At 38.0% G+C, this 21,728-nt stretch overlaps 1 protein-coding gene across 1 annotated transcript; it reads right to left on the minus strand.

Annotated features, from left to right (window-relative positions):
• Nucleotides 1-2,804: 2,804 nt before the first annotated feature.
• On the minus strand, nt 2,805-10,274 carry LOC113583628 (claudin-15-like). The gene is made up of 5 exons (XM_027020058.2): nt 10,058-10,274; nt 6,209-6,373; nt 4,878-4,959; nt 4,293-4,403; nt 2,805-3,971 (listed from the first exon to the last, which is right to left on the minus strand). Exons 1-5 carry the CDS (start codon nt 10,272-10,274, stop codon nt 3,872-3,874), a joined length of 675 nt encoding a protein of 224 aa, XP_026875859.2. The 3' UTR covers nt 2,805-3,871.
• Nucleotides 10,275-21,728: the final 11,454 nt, after the last annotated feature.

Genomic DNA, 21,728 nt, shown 5'->3' on the forward strand with positions numbered 1-21,728 from the left:
CAGTGGAGAGTTTGGTGCAGCATGCATCTGCCTTGGACAAGGGCTAGATCTGGATTTTCTCAAAAAGAAAACAATAACAAGAATTAACCAGTGAAACATGTTAATGAAATTTGCATGTGGAGTTAACCACATGACGACTCGGAAAGGGCGTGCAATTGACCTTGATGGTAAATGACTACAGCAGCGCTGATGTCACTATCTTAAATCTAAATCAAAATATGAGGTAAAGAAATAAAGTTGTTAAAAGACGGTAAAGTGCACGTGTCTTCAAATGCACAAAAGCGTGCTATGTGGCTAAATGTGCGCTTTGGAAAAGCTTTCAAAAGTGTCTGTGATGGCAAGGAATTGTTCACGCCATGTGCTGCGTCGTCTTGCGCTTGGGAGAGAGCCGTTACCTGAAAATGGGGTCGGACAACGTACTCTAGCTAGCAGATGTGGCGGTGGCAAGTTTTTTTTTTAATATGAAAATGATGCATTGTAAGTTTTCTTATCGATACAAGTTTAATAAATGTAATTTCGCAAAATAAAATATATACGAAAAGATTTATTAATTATAGTAACAGGCCGAGCTAACGGATAATAGCTGCCATTAGCTAATGGCTAATTGCTAATAAAACAAGATTAGGATAAGCAACAAAAATATTACAAGTAAATTTTGTTAGAAATGTGAAAGAAATGCAAAGCAATAAATCACCAAATTACGCTGACGTTACCGTGTGCATGTAAGTTTAACCTCATACAGCTGTTTAAACTGCCTTAATAGCTCGTTCTCCAGTTTGTAGTAGAACCTGTCTTAGCGGAACTGTACAATGCAGTCTGCCAGCTTTATTTCGCTGAAGGTATGGTGTCATTTTCATGACAAAACTAGAGGGCGCACAAATGCAGTGCAAAAAAAATATAAACGTGCACGTTTTCAAATTTCACGCGAAAAAAACACAGGGCTAAAAGTATAAACGTGTACGTTTTTACATTTCGCTTGTGTAAACGCAAATGTGAAACTCGCAAGCACAGAAAAAAATCAGTGCGCATTTATCATGTCACGCTCAAACTTTTTTTAAATTCTCAAATGTTTTTTTTCTTCTCAGACCAGATCGTTGCAACAACAACATTTCCTTTGGCTACTTCTTATATTTCTTATATTTTTCGCTCCGTGGTTTTGCGCTGTCTATTTTGGGCATTAAAATAGCTTCAGTTCAAAGCCAATGAGAAATAAGCAAAAAACAATAATTTATTTAATAATAATAATAATAATAATAATAATAATAATAATTTCACAGCAAAATCTCAGTTTTGTGATTGGCTCAGAGAAAATGGTACAAGTTAAAGAAAAATAGCCGTTTCTTGCTTTGTGGAACAAGGACGGGTGTCAATATCCTTCTCAGTCTCCCGTGCAATGCCCTGCTTTTAAGTATTTGTGATGTAACGGTGAGCGGTAAGGAGGCGGACGCATGTCCGGAGAAGAGCGAGATTTATTCAGGGCAAATCCAGAATCAGAGTCGGTATAACGGTCCAGGGTCAAATTACCAATGCGGAGAGTACGGGGATACATGATTAACAAACAAACACACGAAGACAAATGAGAATCAGGCTATAACAAAAGATGCTAGGAAAACTCAGGGCTAAGAAACACAATGAATCAAAGACACATGCACGCAAGGAGTCAATAAACAACCACAATGAACAGCAAAAAAAACTAAGGGAACAAGGCAGGGATTAAATACAATCAACTCAATGAGGGACAGGTGTTGAAAATCAAACGAGGGGCTGAGAAAACGAAACTATGGAACGGAACTAAAAAACAACAACAACAACAAGACAGGGAAAACGTGGAACATGGAAGGGGGGGGGGGGGGGGACTGATCATGACAGTACCCCACCCCAAAGCGCGCAACACCAGGGCACACAAAAACAGGAATCACCAAAATCAAAAACAGGACTAGGACGAGACACAGGAGCAGAAACAGGAGCCAAACAAGGGGTATGACGAGGAATACAAAAACACAAAACAGACCAGGCCCGGGACAAAGGCACAGGAACAAAAACAGACACGGCCACGGACGGGCACAGGGACAGAAACAAAGGGAGACCCAGGAACCGGAATGGGCACAGGTACAGAAAACACAACAGGAGCAAAAAAAAAGCCAGGCAACAGAAAAGGCAACAACAGGGCAGTAGGAGCAGGCAACAACAGAGACACAGGCCGAGGTGGGACAGGCAGGGAACATGAAGCCTGTGAATAAGGACGTAGGTCTGTGGGCACAGAGGAGACTGGAAAAATGGCAGTGGCAGCCATTTGGGGCATGGGAGAGCTTCAAGGAGCGCCCACCAGGACACGCCTGGCACAAGGCACAAGGACTATAGTGTGCAGGATGTGGTTGCTCAGGAGAGATGGAAAAATCACAAATAGGAATAAAGGTGGTTATGGATCTGTGTAATGTCATTTATATTTACCAATGTATGACCTTTTTTTTTTGGTCCATGACTGAATTTTTAATTTCGGTTAGAATTTGTGTATGAGAGACAAAGGAAGAGGGCACTTCCTATGAGACAACCATAACAACGCTTCCGATAAAGACTTCCATGAGGAGACATTTAAACATTTTATTTGACATTTTGCACATTTGAACCTACAGCATCCAAATTTAACTAAGCAATTGCAAGAACAGTGCATCGTAAATGTACATTTCTCATGTGGTCTAATTTCATTATGCATATATATATATATATATATATATATATATATATATATATATATATATATATATATATATATATATATATATATATATATATAACTGTAATAATGTAACTACTTCCCAGATGTAATACTAATGTCCACAGTATAAATGACTCTCACCCTCTTTATTGTCTTCAGTTTCTTGTAATATTAAGTAACATTTCATTCTTTTAACAAGTTTTTACTAGAACATTATGCTTTAGTGTATGTTTAAATAATAATGCTGAAGTGATTAAACCTTTGATTGAACTATATTATTACATTATCATGTTACTTAAATGTTGCTATAGACATGTTTAGACCAAATGTTAAATTTAACTTAAAAATATGAAAACTAAAAATAAAAAAATAATAATAAAATACATTTTGAGACAATTTAATTAAGATGTAATGAATATTTAAGTATATATACCTAAATGCTGGAATTTGAGATCAGAATTTAAATATTTGTAGATTTGAAAAATTCCCTTAAAGTTATGATCCTAATAAACTAATTGTTCAAATAGTAATCTTATTAACTCAATGTTCTTATATTTGCAAACAGCAAAATCTTATCCTTCAAAAAAAGTGTGTTGCTGTTCTGCAATATAACAAATGTGCAGTTGTTGATGTGAAGGAAGTCCTTCATGGGCCCCATTGGATCACTAATGACAGGAACACTACAGCTGGTTACATTTGGACACAGGTGTACTAGAGCTGGTTTTATTAATGCACAGGCATAATGCAGCTGGTTATATTAATGCACAGGTGTAGTGCAGCTGGTTGCATTTAGGTACTGGATCACTATATTTACAGCCAACACTCTTATTGAGAGCCACTTACTTACATATTTATCAATGGCTCAATATGAGTGCTTCCTGGGAATCAATCCATGATCTTGGTGTTCCTAGCATCTTGCTCTATGTACCTACAGCCTGCTCTACCATGTAGCTAGATTCTACTACAGCTGGTTTCACAGGAGCACTACAGGTGCTTATGCTTTTAGTGACCAGTTCAGCTGTCCACTCAGCTGCTGGTTTACACCAGATCTTCATCTTCATCATTATTACCTTGAGAGTGTTGGTTTGACTGACAACTCTATAACATAACAAGGGTTTATTGCATTGTATTGTTTATAATAATGAACTTGCTGATTCACACGTACGCATTGCGTCCGTATTGACTACAGGAAGTTTGGGACACAGAAGATTGTATGTGTGCTCTGTCTTTGGTGGGGGCGTGGTAAGTGCAGGGACTAGAGGAGAGACACAGGATGTAAACAGAGAGATTAGAGTAATAATCACAGTTCTGTGTAAGATTAAAAGATACAAAAAGTTCTTAAGTTTGTGTTTAAGAGAGAAAATGCCCCCAACTTGACATAATAACATCAGGGCTCCATATTAGCTACTTATAAAATTAATTTTGCTGCAATAATTTACATAGAAGAAAAATGGGGGCTTGCATCTTAATTGAGGGATTCCTCCACCCCCACAATTATCCTATTGTTTAAATGTTAAATATAAATAATACACAGTTTCACAACTGAAAAAAAAAAGAAAATTAGCAATGCAATCACCGTGTTTTCTGCATATTAGTCATTCCACAGGCACACAGCAAGCAGCATCCTCCTAGCAAGGCCAGTGTGGCTGAACACCAGCCGATATACAGCCCCTCTCCTATCTCAAACCTGAAAACACAATTACTTATAAAAAGAATCCAGAGCACACTTATTTAGGCCCTGTTTCATTGAAGTTTTCAACATACATAAACATCCTTTAAGTGTTTTCCTTTACGTGTTATGTGTGGCCACTTGCAGGGCATAGTAGAGGATACAGTGAGGAGTGGAGAGGATAGAGGATACAGTGGAGAATGGGGAATAGAGAAGGGAGAGGGTATAGTGGGGAGTGTATAAGCTGTTGTAGATGGTTACATGAAACACAATTTGAATCTAACAAATAATGAAATAATGAAATAAGGCGTTAAAATGACAGAAAATCTTTGGAAAAACCTTCAAAGACCTTAAACTATTTCATGTTACAATAGTGCACAATAGGATAAAGTAACTTGTGTAGACTAGGACTAATTTTACAGATTCTCATGTTGAGATTCAGAGTTGATTTGAGTAGTCACTTCAGAAAGGAAAACAGCCAGACACACTCACTTAGTTCCAGGGTAAAGGGGGTCAAAAAACTCCCGAGTGATATTGGAGGCATACCATGACACAGCAATCATGGTACATAGACCTGCAAATTGAAACTCTATATTATGCAATTTTGTAAATCTGATCATGAAAATGATTTATTTAGTTGTTTGTTTAGTTATTTAAGTAGACCTTTATGATTTGAGAAACTCGGCTTTAGAACAACTTTTCTCCAATTTTATTGAATCCCTCTCCACTGCCAAATTTCACTGAATACGCTGGTCATGCAGTCTACATTTAGCATCCACTTTATTGAGAACACCTGTACAAATATTTATATTTGCCCTCTCTGCCCATCGTGTGTCAACTGCACAATGTACTAAATTATGCCGACATGGTCAATAGCTTCAGTTATTGTTTCATATTGTGCCAGTTACTCAGTCATTGTGGTCAAGTGCATCGGTTAATGTGCTTCATGGTTGTTGATGCCATATGGACTGGTTTGAATATTCAGAAACTGTTGATTTCCTGGCATTTTCACACACAGCAGTCTCTAGAACTTACACAAAATATTGCAAAAAATAAAAACTACCAGGTAGGCAGAAATTCTACAGGCACAAAGGCCTCTTTATGAAAAAGGTCAGAGGAGAATGGTTAGACTGGTTTGAGCTAACAGGAAGGCTACAGTAACTCATTTAACTATTCTTTACAACCATGGTGAGCAGAAAAGCACCTCAGAAAAGCATCTCTCAAAAACAGGAATCTGAGGCTACACTGGGCACAGGTGCACTGAAACTGAAAGGATTAACATTTTATAAACATTGCCTGGTCTGATTAATCTTGTTGTGGGATAGGAAATGACTGTACACAGCATTAATCTATGGCCCCAAACTGCCTTGTGTCAGCCAATCACAGTGGTGTTAGTGGTGTAATTGTGTGGGGAATGATTTCTTGGTCCAGTTGTTTGAATGCCACTGCCAATCTGAGCATTATCGCTGACAATGTGTATTTATTTTATGGTCAAAATTTACCACTTCAACTATCATAAGGCAACATTTCACAAACTGCTAGTCTTTTCAAAATGTTTCCAACACAATGGGTTCAGTGTACTTCAGCGACATCGTCATTGTCCTCCCACTGCCACCAGACCAGAATTGAAGCTTTGCAGCAGAGTTGTGTAGCACAACATCTTGTGGAGTCCATGCCTCAAAGACCTAAAGCTGTTCTAATAGCAGGGCTCCACCCTGTGTTAGAATGGCGTTTCTTATAAAGCAGGTGGTTAGTGTAGACGTCATGCCATCTACGGAGAAAGAAAAACAATTTTCCCTTTGCTCAACAGAGGGCGTTCTTACCCTGCAAAATAAAGAAGACGCCTCCAAGTGCAGCTATCCGTCCCTTCAGGACGTAGTTCTCCCCTCCTACTTTGGAGCACTGCATGCCCACCAGTGTCGCGATGAGCCCGAAGGTTCCCAGCACAATAGACGCGATCATGAGCGCACGCGACGCCTGGACATAACCTAGTTCGAAAAAGAGAAGGACAGTTTAACTCAGTTCTGCACGACATGCCTGGATATAACCTGGAATTATTTCAGCAAAACTGTTAGACAATAGAAAGCATTCCGATTAGGCACTGGTACTATAAAACATGGCAACACATTATTTGTGTGGGGGAAAGAAAAGAGGCATCCATTGAATGCAGCATCCAAAATCACATTTATTAAAGCCAGTCTGCATCAAAAATGATTAAAACCAGTTTGCACCAAAACCGCAATTATATAGGAGTGTTCATCAATTCAGGTAGGGTCAATTGTTATAGAGAATTGAGGATTTATATTGTTAGAGAATTGTTTGGCCATTCTTTATGCCTAGTTCTATGGTTCCCATGGACTGATGTTTCGAGGGGGGACTCTTTGAAGAGAACACGGAGAGAAAGAAAAAAAATCTCAGGAAGTGTGTTAGTAACTCTTGCACAGTGTTTTAAAGCCGTCTGGTGGGGAAATAAAAGGTATTCCACCTCACTCACTATTGTATCCTCTCCTCTGATGAAGGGACTGAAGCCACCTACAGCAAATTATAGGATAAAAACGGGTTACAGACGGGTGGAAGGGGTATTTTTCATCCAGTTAATGAATCATTATAAGTTGCCATGGATCATGTGATCTCTGTGCCCAAGATAATATAACAAGGTTCGCTCACTACAAAGATGAACTCCCTCCTTGTTTTCATGGCGATGTTGATGAAAGAATTATGTTTTTCTCTGGAAGTCTAGGCTGGAACTTGCTGTAACAGCCTGCACAAGCTCACAAACTCAAAATTTGCCCACCAAGCTTCTCACTAGGCTAAGTGGTGATGCTTTAACTTATTGGCTGTTGTTATTGCCGTTGATACAAGAGCATTATCAGCAATGTGTTGCAAGGATCAGTGATGTTTTTTCAGAAAACATTTTTTACTTCATTTTCAAACCTTTGTGAATGCAAGGCCCTTGTGAATGCCTAAAGAACTGCTGGATGTTTATGCAGCTGGAATAATTTGAAGATTTCCTAATTATGGTGAGCCTGCCATTGCCATGGAACAATTTTGGTATTTTGTTGCTGGTCTGAATCCAGTTCTTCAATCTAAGTGTCATGAACATGGTGCTACCACGGTGGATGAAGCACTTTGCATAATATGCAAGAGGAGTCTCTGAGATTAGCTGTCCCCTCTTGTGCTTAGTGAGACATGATGGCCCACTAACTACTTTGTCTAGTGCTTTGCCTCTTGCATATATGTGTGCAGGTCTTGACACTGATGGTAAGGCTTTTATGAACACAGGCTCTGAGATTTCAGTAATTAGTAAAGCTTTGAAATTGGCCATACCTTCTCTTTAGAAAAAAAAAAAACATTCAAAAGTCCTTCTTCCGATAAAGTCAGTGACAAGTGATTTCTTAGACACTTTAGGCATGATGCCAGTCACCATTAGAAGAGAAGAGAAGAGGAGTTCTTCACGCACGATGTTCAGGTTGTAAGAAATGCTACTCAGTCAGTAATCCATGGATGGGACTTGCTGCAGAAACATCAGGCAGTCATTGTCAAATCTTAGGATTTGGTTAGCTACAGGTGATCCAGAAGCATGTACATTAACACTGGTGTTTTAGAACCTGAACTTTGCCAGGTCTCTTAGTGGCATGTACAATAACCCCTATTAAGAGTGGTGTCACTGATGATACAGTAGCTAGAATCCAAACCAAGATTCTGTTACAGCCAATTACCAAAGTCAACTTTGGCCATTCAGCACTTAGTGCAGAACAGCAGCAACAGTTTGAAAATTTACTTATAAAGTACTCTGATGTTTTCATTGATCATGAGCAAGATTTTGGCCATACTGAAAGGGTCAGGCATAGCATCAGAACAGGCAGTGCTCAGCCCATAAGGCAGCATGCTTACAGGACTTCTCCCCGCATAGTTGAAACAGTCAGGCAGCTACTTCAGGAAGACATTGTTGAAGAAATCTGTAGCCCCTGGTCATCACCTGTTGTTTTAGTTAAGCAAAAAGATGAGAGTTACAAATTTTGTACTGGTAATCTCATACATGACCCCCGTATGAGATTAACAATCACAAAAACAGGCTTTCCAAAAGGGTGGGTGGTACACAACAATCACCTAAAAGTCTACAAAGGAACTCTGTCAAGTGGGCCAATAGATAGTCCAGTACCTGCAGTCTCAGCTGATGCTAGAGTTGCTTTGGGGTCCTGTCTATTTACCCTCACCACATTATCAGGTGCTCACCATTTTTGCCCTCCTTCCCTACAAACATGTCTGTTAAGGCAACTGGTCAGCTGGCATGTGTGGATGTTTGAGGCCCCACTCAGTCTCATCTTGCCTCTGTATCCCAGGCAGAGCTCCAGTTTGGTACCTCCTAATGGCCAGCTCTCAGCTCAGGGTCTCCTTCCCCAGCTATTCCTGCTCCCCTTTCCACAACACACGGTGTCTTTGACTTTGTTGCGTAAAACATGGAAGAAACACTGACTTTGCTTTTTGCTTGTAGCTCTCCACAGACTTCATTGACATGATATATTTCTTTTTGTTTTTGTTACATTCATTTACATTTGGAATGGGAAAGGATGTATGTTATTAGAGAATTGTTGGGCTGTTCCTGATTCCTGTTTTTTTTGGTTCCCGTGGACTGATGTTCCAAGGGGGGACTCATAGGAGAGAACATGGAGAGAGAAATAAAAAAATATACCCAGGAAGTGTGTTAGTAACATTCATGCCAAGAGTGTTTTAGAGCTATTCTGTGGGGAAAATAAAAGACAGTCAGCCTTATTCACTATTGTATCCTCTCATCCAAAGGGACTGGAGCTGCCTACAGCAAATTGCTAAAAACGTATGGTTACAGTTAGCCAGTCTGCGTCAAAACCACTAATATTAAGGTAAGTCTGATTTGAAATCACAATAATGCCAGTCTGCGCTATATCACTGTTATTAAAGACAGTCTGCGCCAAAACCAACATTATCAAAGCTAGTTCGTGTAAAACAAACACGTTTATTATAGCCAGTATGCATCAAAACATCTATCAAGTTTAGTCTGCGTTAAAGCGACTGTTAATAAAGTCAGTCTGCCTCAAAATAGCTATTAAAGTCAGCCCGAGGCAAAACACGATTATTAAAACCAGTCTGCATCATAAAAAGCGCAAAAACGCTTTTCGACCTGACTGAACTGTTGTGATTGCTGTAAAGTTAAAACACAACCAAGCTCTTTGAATTTATAGTCCACATTAAAGGTGAATATAAGCACTTTTATTTTCCCTTAAGAAAACGACCAGAGTTTAAAGATTTTGCGCAATAAAAATATAAAATTGTGAAGTCACTATTGAACGTTTGGCCACTCGGGGGGAAAAAAAAAACCGTCATGTGATTATCAATGTTAGATGAAGAAAAGCATGAAGAACATGAAGAAAGACAATAGAATTGACAGCAAGAACAATAACAACATCAAGATTATTACTACTACTAGTAGTAGTAGTAGCATTAGTATTAACAACTTTCCGCAATTTCTCATGGAATCAATTAAGTTCTATCTATCTCTCTAACACCAATTTAAACTGATGGCAAAAAGGTAACGGTAAATTTGGTAAGATCATAGGTTAGGAACACTGTTTACGAAATGCTACACGGTTAAAGGTATCCTAGTCTAATCTTCGTTATAGCCCATGACCACATACCGGACAAGGCGAGTAAAGATGGAAATTCTCGGCAGTTGTGAACACCGGTGGAATCGGTTGCACAAGACATCCACAAATTCTCATAGATGGTTGATGTAGTGATAACGTTACCATTCACTGTTGAGACCTTCCAGTACCGATTCGGAACCGCAACCCCAACCATCACCCAGCTCAAAAAGCCGAGTAAAAAACCTATTGCCTCAAACACTGAATTCATATTGTTAAACGTATGTTTTCTAATAGCTAATAATTAATAATAATTAATATTTATCGTTTACAATTATAAATTATATTTCGCCAGCTCTTTGCAGTTAAATGCTGTCTCGCATATGTGTTGAATTTGCTTGTGTGTTCCAAATATGCGCGAAGTTTGAAGATTTCGGCCGTCTCTTGGAAAATCCGTGATTAATATCCTCCACTCAACTTCAAAACACCTCCCTCCATTATGCTTTCAGTTGTGTCATAACATAACAGTTATATATATAGTCTACATCTGAGACGCCACGTCGGTTACAATGTTCAATACCTAGGCAAAAAAAGATTTTGCATTTCATTGTTCATGTCACGTTATTTTTCGCTCCTAACGTTGTATGAGCACCTTAGGAATAGAGCCAGTGTTTGGGGAAATAACGTCATCTTAGCCACTTAGGTTAGACCAAGAATAGGTTCTTGGTGTCATGTTAGATATTCGTAAACCGTTTCTACTGTGAAAGCATCACACTATGACACTTCAGCTCCGCGGGTCTCACGGTGAAATTGTATGGCAATTAACAACTGTAATATATACATTTTGTAAGGTAATGCGCTTTGAAGAGGACGACATCTCATATTGTAAAAGAATATTTTCGGAAATACAGAAGCAAAATTTATCCTCAAAGGGCAGCCATTACTCTCCGTTTTTCCTTTTATTTTAGTTTATTAAAGATCTTGCCACTGCTAAGAAAATGCTCGAGTTAAAGCTACACTAAATGGTAGTTTCGAACTTAGTTAACAGCATTTCACAAATATTTACATTACTAGCCACATGGGTTATAGCATTCATATAGGAATTTTCCAGAGTTCTGAGTTGCCTGACCATCATGATAGTTCTCTAATTTGCAGAGGTTGTTTTTTTTATCAATCAGTTATAAAATTTGATATTAAAAGAAAGAAATTTTGTTTGTTTTTTTCAAAATGCTGTTATGTGGGCGATAATTTAAATTTCATTTCTTTAAAATGTAGGACACACAGTTATCATTATTATCAAGTTCAAGTTCAAGTTCGGTTTATTCGCCACATACATAGTCATACACAGTATAACGCGCAGTGAAATGGTGGAGAGTGCCCTGTCCAAACTGAGGAAGAGAAACAGGAGTGCATAGAGAAAAATATATATATATGCAGATAAATATATATATTCTATGTATGTACAAAAATATATGAACAATGTATGTACAATATATGTATATTATATCATCTAAATTATTGAGTTTATAAATAATAAAATGTTGTAATCATGTTGTCATACCTGGCAAAGCAAACAAAGATGGAAAGTACCAGCAGTTATAGATTCCAGTGGAGTCTTCTGCACAGGACCTCCACAGATTCTCAAACAATTTGGATGTGATGATGACATTGTCAAAATCAGAGGATTCTCTCCAGACACTGATGTGCAGGGTGATGAAGGCGGTTGAGCAGCCCAAAAAACCCAGAACCAATGCGATGACCTGTAATACGTCCTTCCTCATCTCTGTTGTTATTCCATGTCTTTTTAAGGAACCGGCCAGAAAACAGAACAGTTCTGCACCTCTGATCTAAAATTCCAGATTAACGCTAGAAGATAAAGAGGACCTTGGTATGTTTACAGGAATCTCCCTGTCTGATAGAGTGCAGGCTTATTCCCAAAGGGAGAATTCCACTCCAGACTCATACATCTGGGATTGTGACAGTTAATTAGCAAGTGCTAAGTGTTAACAATTATTAAGAGACGAAGGTGGGACACAGAAGATTAAAAGAGAAAATTCAATAAATGATTAATAAAAGATAACCTATATAGCAGGTGCAACAAGTTCAACATCAATATTTCTGTCAATCTTTAACAAGCACATAATTTAAATGAGGATAGAACTCTAAGACAAAGAGGCAGATACAAAGAAGCAAAGCAGTTAATTTACTTTTCAAAATGTTCCTAATTATTCCAGGAGTATTTGTTCAATAAAAATACTCCTGGAACAGTGTTAACATTTTAAAAGCAGATGAAAGTGAAAAGTTTGAAATTCTATGCCTGCACTTGATCTGTGCTGAAAAAACTCAATGCTCATGTTTCTTTGACAATATCACAGGCATATCTAATAACTGTTTATAAAGTCTTCCTCCTAGAATTGGTTCAAGAAGGATACATGTTCACATATTGTGACCTTTAAAGTTAATTTCTATTTGTATACATTATGTATGCTTTATTAGCTATTAAGTTACATTTATGGCATTTAGCTGATGCTTTTATCTGAAGCGACTTGCATTTATGACTTTTATGCTTATGAGTACAACTTGAGTTAAGGGTCTTGCTCAGGGGCCCAACAGTGGCAATGGTGGGGCTTGAACCATCAACATTTTGAGTACAAATTAAGTACCTTAACCACTGATACAGGGATACAGTGGCCATCAGGGGTTCAGAGTTATGTTATGCAATTGTCATTAATATATAGTTCTTCTTATATAATGTTACATATTCTGAATTAATTACTGCAGTGTTACATGTTTTTACATCACTGTCAAAATGTTTGGCCTCAGAGGTAAAATGGAACTCTTTAGCTTAGTAATCAATTCAGCTCTGTAATATACCTGCAGAAATCTCTAGGGTGTGTCTGCAAGGCAGCCTGGTGAATGAGGCTACCTCCCAGGATAAGATAAATTGTATATTATACTATATTGTGTTGTATAGGATGTAATAAAACCCACAACTTAACTCATGTATTGCACATAATTCATGACAAAAACCTTGCAAGAATCAATCACTTTGCTCACAAACAAAGGTAACACCATACCTCATACCCAATAAATGCATAAAACTTACAGAAGAAAACTGTGGGTGTGTAACAGTTGGTTATATGGAATTACTTCCTTCCTAAGACAAAGATTAGAGTAACGATCAATACAGACAGTAGAACATGTAGAACAAGACAGAGTGAACTGTGGATCAGCCAGTGTGCTGATGCCATTCACCATGCTGGCAGATGCTGCAGCTGTTATACTTGTCAGTCTGGTGCATGCAGGTTCCATACTGCTCAGTTTGGTGTACACAGGCTCTGTACTGATCAGTATGGTGTACACAGGCTCTGTTCTGGTCAGTATGGTGTACACAGGCTCTGTACTGGCCAGTTTGGTGTACACAGGCTCTGTTCTGGTCAGTATGGTGTACACAGGTGCTGTTCTGGTCAGTATGGTAGAAGCAGCCTTCATAGTCCATTCCATGCTTTGTGTCAGTAAGGGTCTCATGATTTCTGCCTGTCTTGATTACAGATTTCTGTAGGATGACCTTTGGGTGACTTTTAATGCAATGTGATGGAGATGGTGGTTTTGGTCTGTCTGGTTGATTACCACATGACACCGTGCCATCGGATCAGGGGTGGAAATGAATTAGAACATACAGCTCTGTTCCACAATTAAAAGTTGAGGCAGAATGGTGTCCTGGCTCAGATTTTGAAAATATTGGATTTCTTTATTATAAGGGGACACTACATGCAGTTTTTCTACCACTGTGCACATGAACTGTACTGAACTCCCAATGGAACTACAGCAATATTGCTGCTCCTTTCAATGAACTCCTCAAAGGTGTTATAACATGGAATCCCCTAGCCAACGCTGGTTTAATTTTGTTAAAAGAAGCTTTCACTATGGCCCCCATAATCAAACATCCCAACTCATCCATACCATTTGTGGTAGAAGTATACATGTCTGATGTGGTTATTTGGGCTGTACTGTCCCAGCTCCTGGGCACTCTCAAGAAATTTCATCCAGTGGCATTATATTCTTATAAAGTAATGTCAGTGAAGAGGAACTACGCAATAAGTGACCGGGAGCTCCTTGTTAGCACTCAAAGAGTGCCACCACTGGTTGGAGAGGACTTCTCATCCTTTTCAAGTTCTATCTGATGATAATAATCTAGAATACCTCTATAATCCTAAAAGAGTCAAATGTAAGACTAGACATGTAGTAGAGTCAAATTAAAGATTAGACACATGTAGAAGAGTCAGATGAAATACTAATGTATCTCAATGGATATCTTATCTGATCATGGATCCCATTTTATATCACAAACCTGGTCAGTTTTCCTAGAATGCCCAGTGGTAACAGTCAGGTTCTCTGCTGGTTATCATCTGCAATCCATTGGCCAGTGCAAGCGGGTAAATCAGGAGCTGAGTTTTTAAGAAGATTCTGCCAAAGTTACCAAAACAATTGGAGCTGTTTTCTCCCTTTGACTGAAATGGCTCAAAGTTCTCTTATTAGTTCTGCCACTGTGGTTTGAGTGCTGTCTCGGTTATCAGCCCCCTCTCATGTCGTGAAGTGCCAATCCCTCTGATGTGCCTGCAGTCTATGGCTGGATGTGTTACAGCAAGGATGTCTTGGAAAAAACATACAAACACATTGACAGAGCCATCTGAGGTCATAAAAGGCATGCGGATTGATGAAGATGGGAGGATCCTATATATCAACCAGGAGATTGGGTTTGGCAGGTTGTAAGGAACTGCACCCTTAGTATATCGAACCATTCAAAATAAAAAAAGTACATAATTTTACATATCAGCTAGATCTGCCCATAAATTACAGAAATTCTTATACATTTCATGTCTCCCTCCTCAAGCCTGTCATTGCAGGTCCACTGGATGAGGCACTGCCCAATGCTGAACCACCCCCTCCGGTCAAGGTCAAGAGTGCCCTGGTCTATGCTGTCCATCGGTTGGTGGACTCAAGGCAAAGGGCCTGTTGACTACAATACCTTGTGGATTGGGAGGGTTATGCTCTATCCATATTGACCCATGCCTCACCTCAGGGTTTGCTCTAGAAGGCACTCTAACTACCCTCCTGTGGTGCGAGGGAACACTCTCGTTCCATCTCATCTGTCCAGCACCACGGTGGTACAAGTCTCCAGCCCTAAACCTCTTTCGGGAGCATGAGGGGCAGTTAATGAGGGCGTCCTCGACCCTCAGCTTTACCTGACTCCTGGGGGGTGGATTCTGTCACGTTACAGATATATAAATTAGTCAGCCTAATTAAAAATATTTGATGATTTATGGGTCTATTTTTTACATTTCAGCCGGTGAGCTCATTTTAAAAAGTGCATGATAGCTAGCAAGTTAGCCAGTATATTAGCTCAGTGGTCAGAAACTGAGGGATGTAGTCCTAATGGCTTGCTGATTTCTCTGCTTTCAGCATTTTAACACTAGAGCTTTTTCCTGGACCCGCAGCCATTCGCCCCAAGGGTTCAATATGTTTGGTCAAGTTTAAAAGCTGTTTTCAAGTGTGGTGGGAAAGTGGGGTTGTCAGGTGAAATCTGGCCATTTCCACCCTGCACACTGCAAGACTCTCACACTTACAGCATGCCAGCGGATGTGCACATTTTCCTGTTTCATAACCCACTACCAAATGAAATTTGGCCCAAAAAAAAAAAAAGGTTTTTATAAAACTCAAGCTCATGTCACTGTATTATATGTATCCAACACTCAGCTGTGTGGCTAATATGTATCCAGGTGGAAAAATGTGTGTAGATTAAAGAGTTTTTGTTTGCTGGCTATTATCTTTTCTTTTGGGTTACTGTATCTTTAAGAATCCTGTATTGTGTTCATTTAGCGTGATTTCAGTTGGGCGGGTAACACAGAGCATTCGATGGAGAAATGACTGCAAATGTGCAACCACATTACCACATTAATCCTGTGGTAAATTCAATTTTATTGCTTAGATGATGTAATATCAACACAGGTCCATACATAGTTCTTTATACTGTTAAATGTGATTGATATATTGGATAATTCAATGTTTGAAAGGTTGATTCACGATCTAAGCGTGATTAAGGAACTCATTTTGTTACCAAATCTTAGTATGCCTTGAAAACGTGTTTGTATTTTTGTACTTATTACAGCATTCAGTATTCACAATATAAAAAGTGTAACAACATAACTTTTATTTAAACATTTATATTTTTTGTGTGGATACCGTACCGTGCATGTGAAGTCTCTAAAGTACCCGAGATGTGAGTTTATTTTGTATTGTGGGATTACGTTGTTTACATGGTAATTACGGTGGTGAATGTGTTTTGTTGAATTTTGTGTCCTTTTGTTTTTTTCTGAAGTAAATCCACTGTCGTATTTTTTTTACTAAAAAGGTAGAAAATTTTAAAAAAAGGAAAAGTTGCCCCACCTCATACTCGACAACGGGCAAAATAAAGGAACCCCTATGAAAGTTTGTGTCCTCTGTGGTAACCTTCCCATAGGCTACATATGTGTGTCTGTTCTTAATCTGACTATAATGTATGTGTCTAATCCTCAGTGTACTGTACAGAGCACTGTGTAATCTTACATTTGACTCTACTATGTGTAATGTATGTGTCTAATCTTCAGTGTACTGTACAGAGCACTGTGTAATCTTACATTTGACTCTACTATGTGTCTAATCTTTCATTTAACCCTTCTACATGTGACTAATCTTTTAGTTCACTACTACATGTGTCTAATCTTCATTTCACTCAACTGCATGTGTCTAATCTTCATGGCTAAAACTAAAAGATAATTTAAAAATTACAATGCTTGACAATGCTGTTTTGTAGTGGGCAGGAGTGAAAGATCAAGAGTTGCAATTACTTGCAATGTGTACTTTGCAAATGTGTTAAAACTGCTTTTTTCAATTGAACACAAAGTTTTCACTTGGAATACATGTTACAAACTGTTTTCTTATCTTGCTTAAACTAGGGGTACAAAACCATTTTGATTAGTGCATCATTCTAAAGGCTGTGATGTGAATATACAGACTGAATATATTTAACATATATTGAAAAATTCATAATGTAAAATATATTTGTATTGATAATATTGATTGTATTTTATCAAGAAGAAAATTATCTGAAGAATAACATCACAAAATATCAAATCTTTGCTACATTGAAACTATCATGGTGAAGTATAAGGTTTACATTTTAAACGGCCATTTTAAAACAATCTAGCCTGATATACAGATGTGAGGGAGCTGAAACTGCTGACACTGACTTTCAGAACAAAACTGTGATGCTCAGAATAACATTTTTGATATTTTACTGGATCTGGGTTTGGCAGCAGCTCTTAGGAGACAACAGTGGAATAAAATCATTGAATTAGGGGTTCAGGAGCCGGTCAAGCAAAGTATCAGATGTTTGGTGAAATGAATGACTTGGAGATTTGGTTTGGCCAAATGCAGGAATAATCAGGACCAGAAGCCTTTCTATTTACAGTGGTTAAGCATTAACATGTTCAAAGGGCCACATGACCTTTTCACATTTCTGGTTCAGATTTTTTCACACGTGTATAATTTTCATTGGTATGATTTAATACTGCATTTTAATGTCACAACCATTCCGACTTTATGCTGCATAGATATGCGTATATCACAGATACACATATGTCATCCAATGTGTGTAGTTGTGTGATTATTATCGGTATTATTGCTTCATATCAAAAGAATCAGAAAAGTTCCCTTGCTCCTCTGACTACAGTCTCTTTTAATCAGCAATTCATGACTGCTTCCAGTGATTTTGTGGCCCTAGGCTCTGAAAAATTTGGGACTCTATATATGCAATCTAAAAACAGTAACAGCACCTTGAACAGGTCAGTATGAAGCGATAAAATAGTATGCCTACACTATTTCCGATGCAACAGGGAACATTTTGGTATCTGATGAAAAGCTAAACAAAAATAGAACCTAGGAATTGAACTTGATATTTTAGCACATAGAACCTAGGAATTGAACTTGATATTTTAGCACATATCTTGAGTAATGTCTTAGACTGCAGCCTGTGTGATTTTTGTGATTAATCCAGCCATGGCTACTACTTTAGCAAATAATGTGAGGTTCACCTCTAATACTTATGTCATCTTATCTGCTAAACTCTTGCTGATTTAGATTAGAGGTGTTAGAGGAGGAAAATATTGAAACTTGGGATTCAGGGCAAATAGAGCATTTAACTGCATGCTTTGAACTTCACAAGCATTTGGTTTCTGTGTGCTAAGCACAACTCAAATCCAGCTGCTGCTACAGTGTGTGGGTGGAGGAAAGCTGTGCAGGGTTAAACCAGCATAACATTTGTTTATGATATAACACAATGTAATTTTGATCCTTGCTTATTAAACACTAAAAAGTCAACATTAACATTTACAACATTTAGCATACACTTTTGTCCAAAGCGACTTAAAAAAGACAATGTTGTCTTCATGTGCTATTACAGAGAAAATACATAACAGGATATTTTTTAAAAGTATATATTTATAAAAATTAGGAAACAGCAAAACACTACAGACAGATGGGGGGACTGTCATTCTATCACCTGGGTGCTATTGCACAAAAGAGGCTTGAGGTGTGTCTTCCCTGTCTCTTGAGTGGTGATGAATGTATGCGACATTATGTTGTTTTAAAACTACAAAAAAAGAAATATCAATAGTTAATCAAATATATCGATATAAAATAATAAATTTGAAATAAGCTAAAATTAGAGATAAACTATTTTTTATTTGTGTGGATTCATAATGACCCAGAAGAAGAAAAAAACAAAACACAGAAATCACACTCAAAACATTTTAATATTCCATGTACAATTTACTTTAAAAAGTACAATGTATTCAGTAAACAGATGATAGACCATTAAATGCTTTAGAACTCCAACCATATACTTATTGTGAAAGATTGTATTGAAAATTCAAGTTTTGAAACAGGGCAGAGTCCAGGATAACAATATTCCTCCCCTCAGGTTTTATCAGTAAAGTCAAATTTCAACAGAGTTAATCATTTCCCTTTCGTGTAGTAATATCTTCATTTAATTTAAAGAGGTTATTGCTCATCCAGTTTACAATACTGGATAAACAGCTTATAAGCTGACTTAACATCATGACTTCAGAGAGCTATATGTTGTTATCTGGTTAGCTATGGAACGATCCATGATAATTTTATCCAATGGCAACATGGTGAATGAAAACAAGAAGCCACTAAATTTTGGACCATTGTGGAACATTGTGAACAATATGTCTTTTTTATACATGGTCACCAAGGCTGACAACATGTGATTTCCTACATAAATGTGCAGTAAATCACTTGAGATATTGTGAAAGACTTAAAATACATTGTAAATTAGTTTTAGTTTAAGAAAGATCCAGTAGAGGCACATTGTTCTTATCAGCTTTATGTCACTAATCAGTAACTATGTTTAATATTACTTTCCCCTATGACCTTTTCTAAATCTTAACTGTGTGTGAGTATACAATAGTATGTTTAGTACCAGTCACAAGTTTGGACATACGTACTCTTTTTTTTTTTTTTTAACAAATTTCTACATTAAAAAACAGGGAAGGTATCAAACCAATGAAATAACACATATGTGATTATGCTGTATTAAATGAATATTCACTATTGTAGATTTGACATTCTTCAAAGTAACTGTCCTATACTTTGATGACAGCTTTGCATGCTCTTGGTGTTCACTTAACCTGCTTCATGAGGCACCATCTATGGTACTTTTCCATCAGCTTTGAAGATATTCTCGTATATGCGGACCACTTGTAGGGTGAGGAACTCAAGTTCTGAAAGAAAACTATTTGCTGAGGGTGCATCTAAAATTGTCTATGGGTGTGTGTTTTGAAAATTAATTCAAATATGTTATTTATTAGAAATAAATTTAAGCATAATCCATTAGATTACAGTGCCTTTATCACTGATAAAAACAGTCAGGTGTGTCCAAACCTTTGACTGGTACTGTGTGTCTGGATGATATACAATAGTATGCATGTGTGTGGGCAACATTGGGAGTATATTACACTAGTAACTCATATTAACACTGCCTCTTTTCATGGGTTTTGCTGGTCACTAACAGTGGAGTGTTGGAGAATGTTTATTTGTATTTAGGTGTGTTGGTGTATGTTTATATGTGATGAAATAGGAGGAGGTTTATGTATATTTAGATGTGTTTGAATATGTTTATGTATATTTAGGTGTGTTGGAATATATTTATGTATGTGGAATTAGGTGTATTGGAGTATGTTTATGCATATTTAGGTGTTAGAGTATGTTTATAGCTAAGAGTCAGTAGTGAAGCCATTTCAGCATTCTGTTACAGCACAAACAACGACTATGCCTGTTGTAACCAAAGCCTCTCTGTAAGAGGCTTCTCTGCTAACCCGTATGTTAGTGGGCACCCCTATGTGAGCTGCCAGTCAATGCTCTAGGCCCCATTAAGTTCTGTCCAGAACTTAATCAAGCACATTCATTAGCAGGCCTGGCAGAGTCACAGTAGCAGAACCAAAGCCAACTCTCACTGGACATTTTTTTCTTCTCCCTTTTCTCCATTCCTGTGTTGGTGTTCATGTTTCCTTGGTGATGGACGAAGGTTTTCCATGTGTGTTCTCTCTTATGTGCTTAAACTCCTCAAATTGGTCAAAGTAGCATGTGCAGTGATGGCATATGACTGGTCACATGGCTTGCATTTTCTCAGTCTGCTCCAGCATGACTATGCAGGTCACTGTATAGTACTGTATATAATGCTCACTTGCATTGAGCACCAGCAGATACCAAGCAACATCAACATTTTTACTGTCACATTTTTGTTGAATTTCTAACACCCCTGTGAAAAGTGGCACTGGCGCAGGTACACTTTGAGTCAAAACATTTTTTGAATTTACATTTTAATTATTTTGGCAAATGGTCTTTTCCAGAGCAATTAACATTTTTTCAGTCATGTTAAGAGCCCCACAGGGGAGGCAGTGATGTTACCCAGAAGACAGAAAAATAAGTACAAAAGACTAGGTGGATCTCATGCATAACAGAATGTTTTAGATTAGAGGTAAACTAAACCTTGTGAAGTAGAGAATACCTAGGAGCTGAGTTAGTCCCCCCAGCCTCAGCTCTGATACCAACAAAGTGAATTAAAAATCCAACACAGCTAATAGCAAGCATCAGTCACTCACCCCACAAAATAGAATGCTCTATAATAGTTTGTTTGCATTTTTTTCCCCCCCCCCATTTAACCTAAATGCATTTTTCCCCCCATTTAGCCTTCTCATCATACATACTTTACTGTGTTCCATTATGTCTAACCAGCAACTTCCAGTTATAAGCTTCTAAAAACACCGTGATCAGTTATTATGGCCACAAGTACTCACAAATCATGCCATGTGAATGTGTTATCAGATCAGCTACTGAGAATGGGGAAGGCTATAAAACCAGACACCTTCCACTGGTAATCTCAGAAGGGTTTCTATATGTTTGAGCTTTATCAGCAATAGAAACTGAGTGAACTTTCTTCTCACCGTTTACTCCTCCTCCACTCATTAGCTCCCTCCATTATACTCATTTCCTTTCATCTCATGCATCCAAGTCCTTTCATGTCTCAGAAAACTGAGCTATTCTATACCATCAACAGGAGGTACACCAGCAAACATGATATGTAATATGGTACACTAACACA

The sequence above is a fragment of the Electrophorus electricus genome, chromosome 6 (genome assembly GCF_013358815.1).
Source record: "Electrophorus electricus isolate fEleEle1 chromosome 6, fEleEle1.pri, whole genome shotgun sequence".
Classification (NCBI taxonomy): domain Eukaryota; kingdom Metazoa; phylum Chordata; class Actinopteri; order Gymnotiformes; family Gymnotidae; genus Electrophorus; species Electrophorus electricus.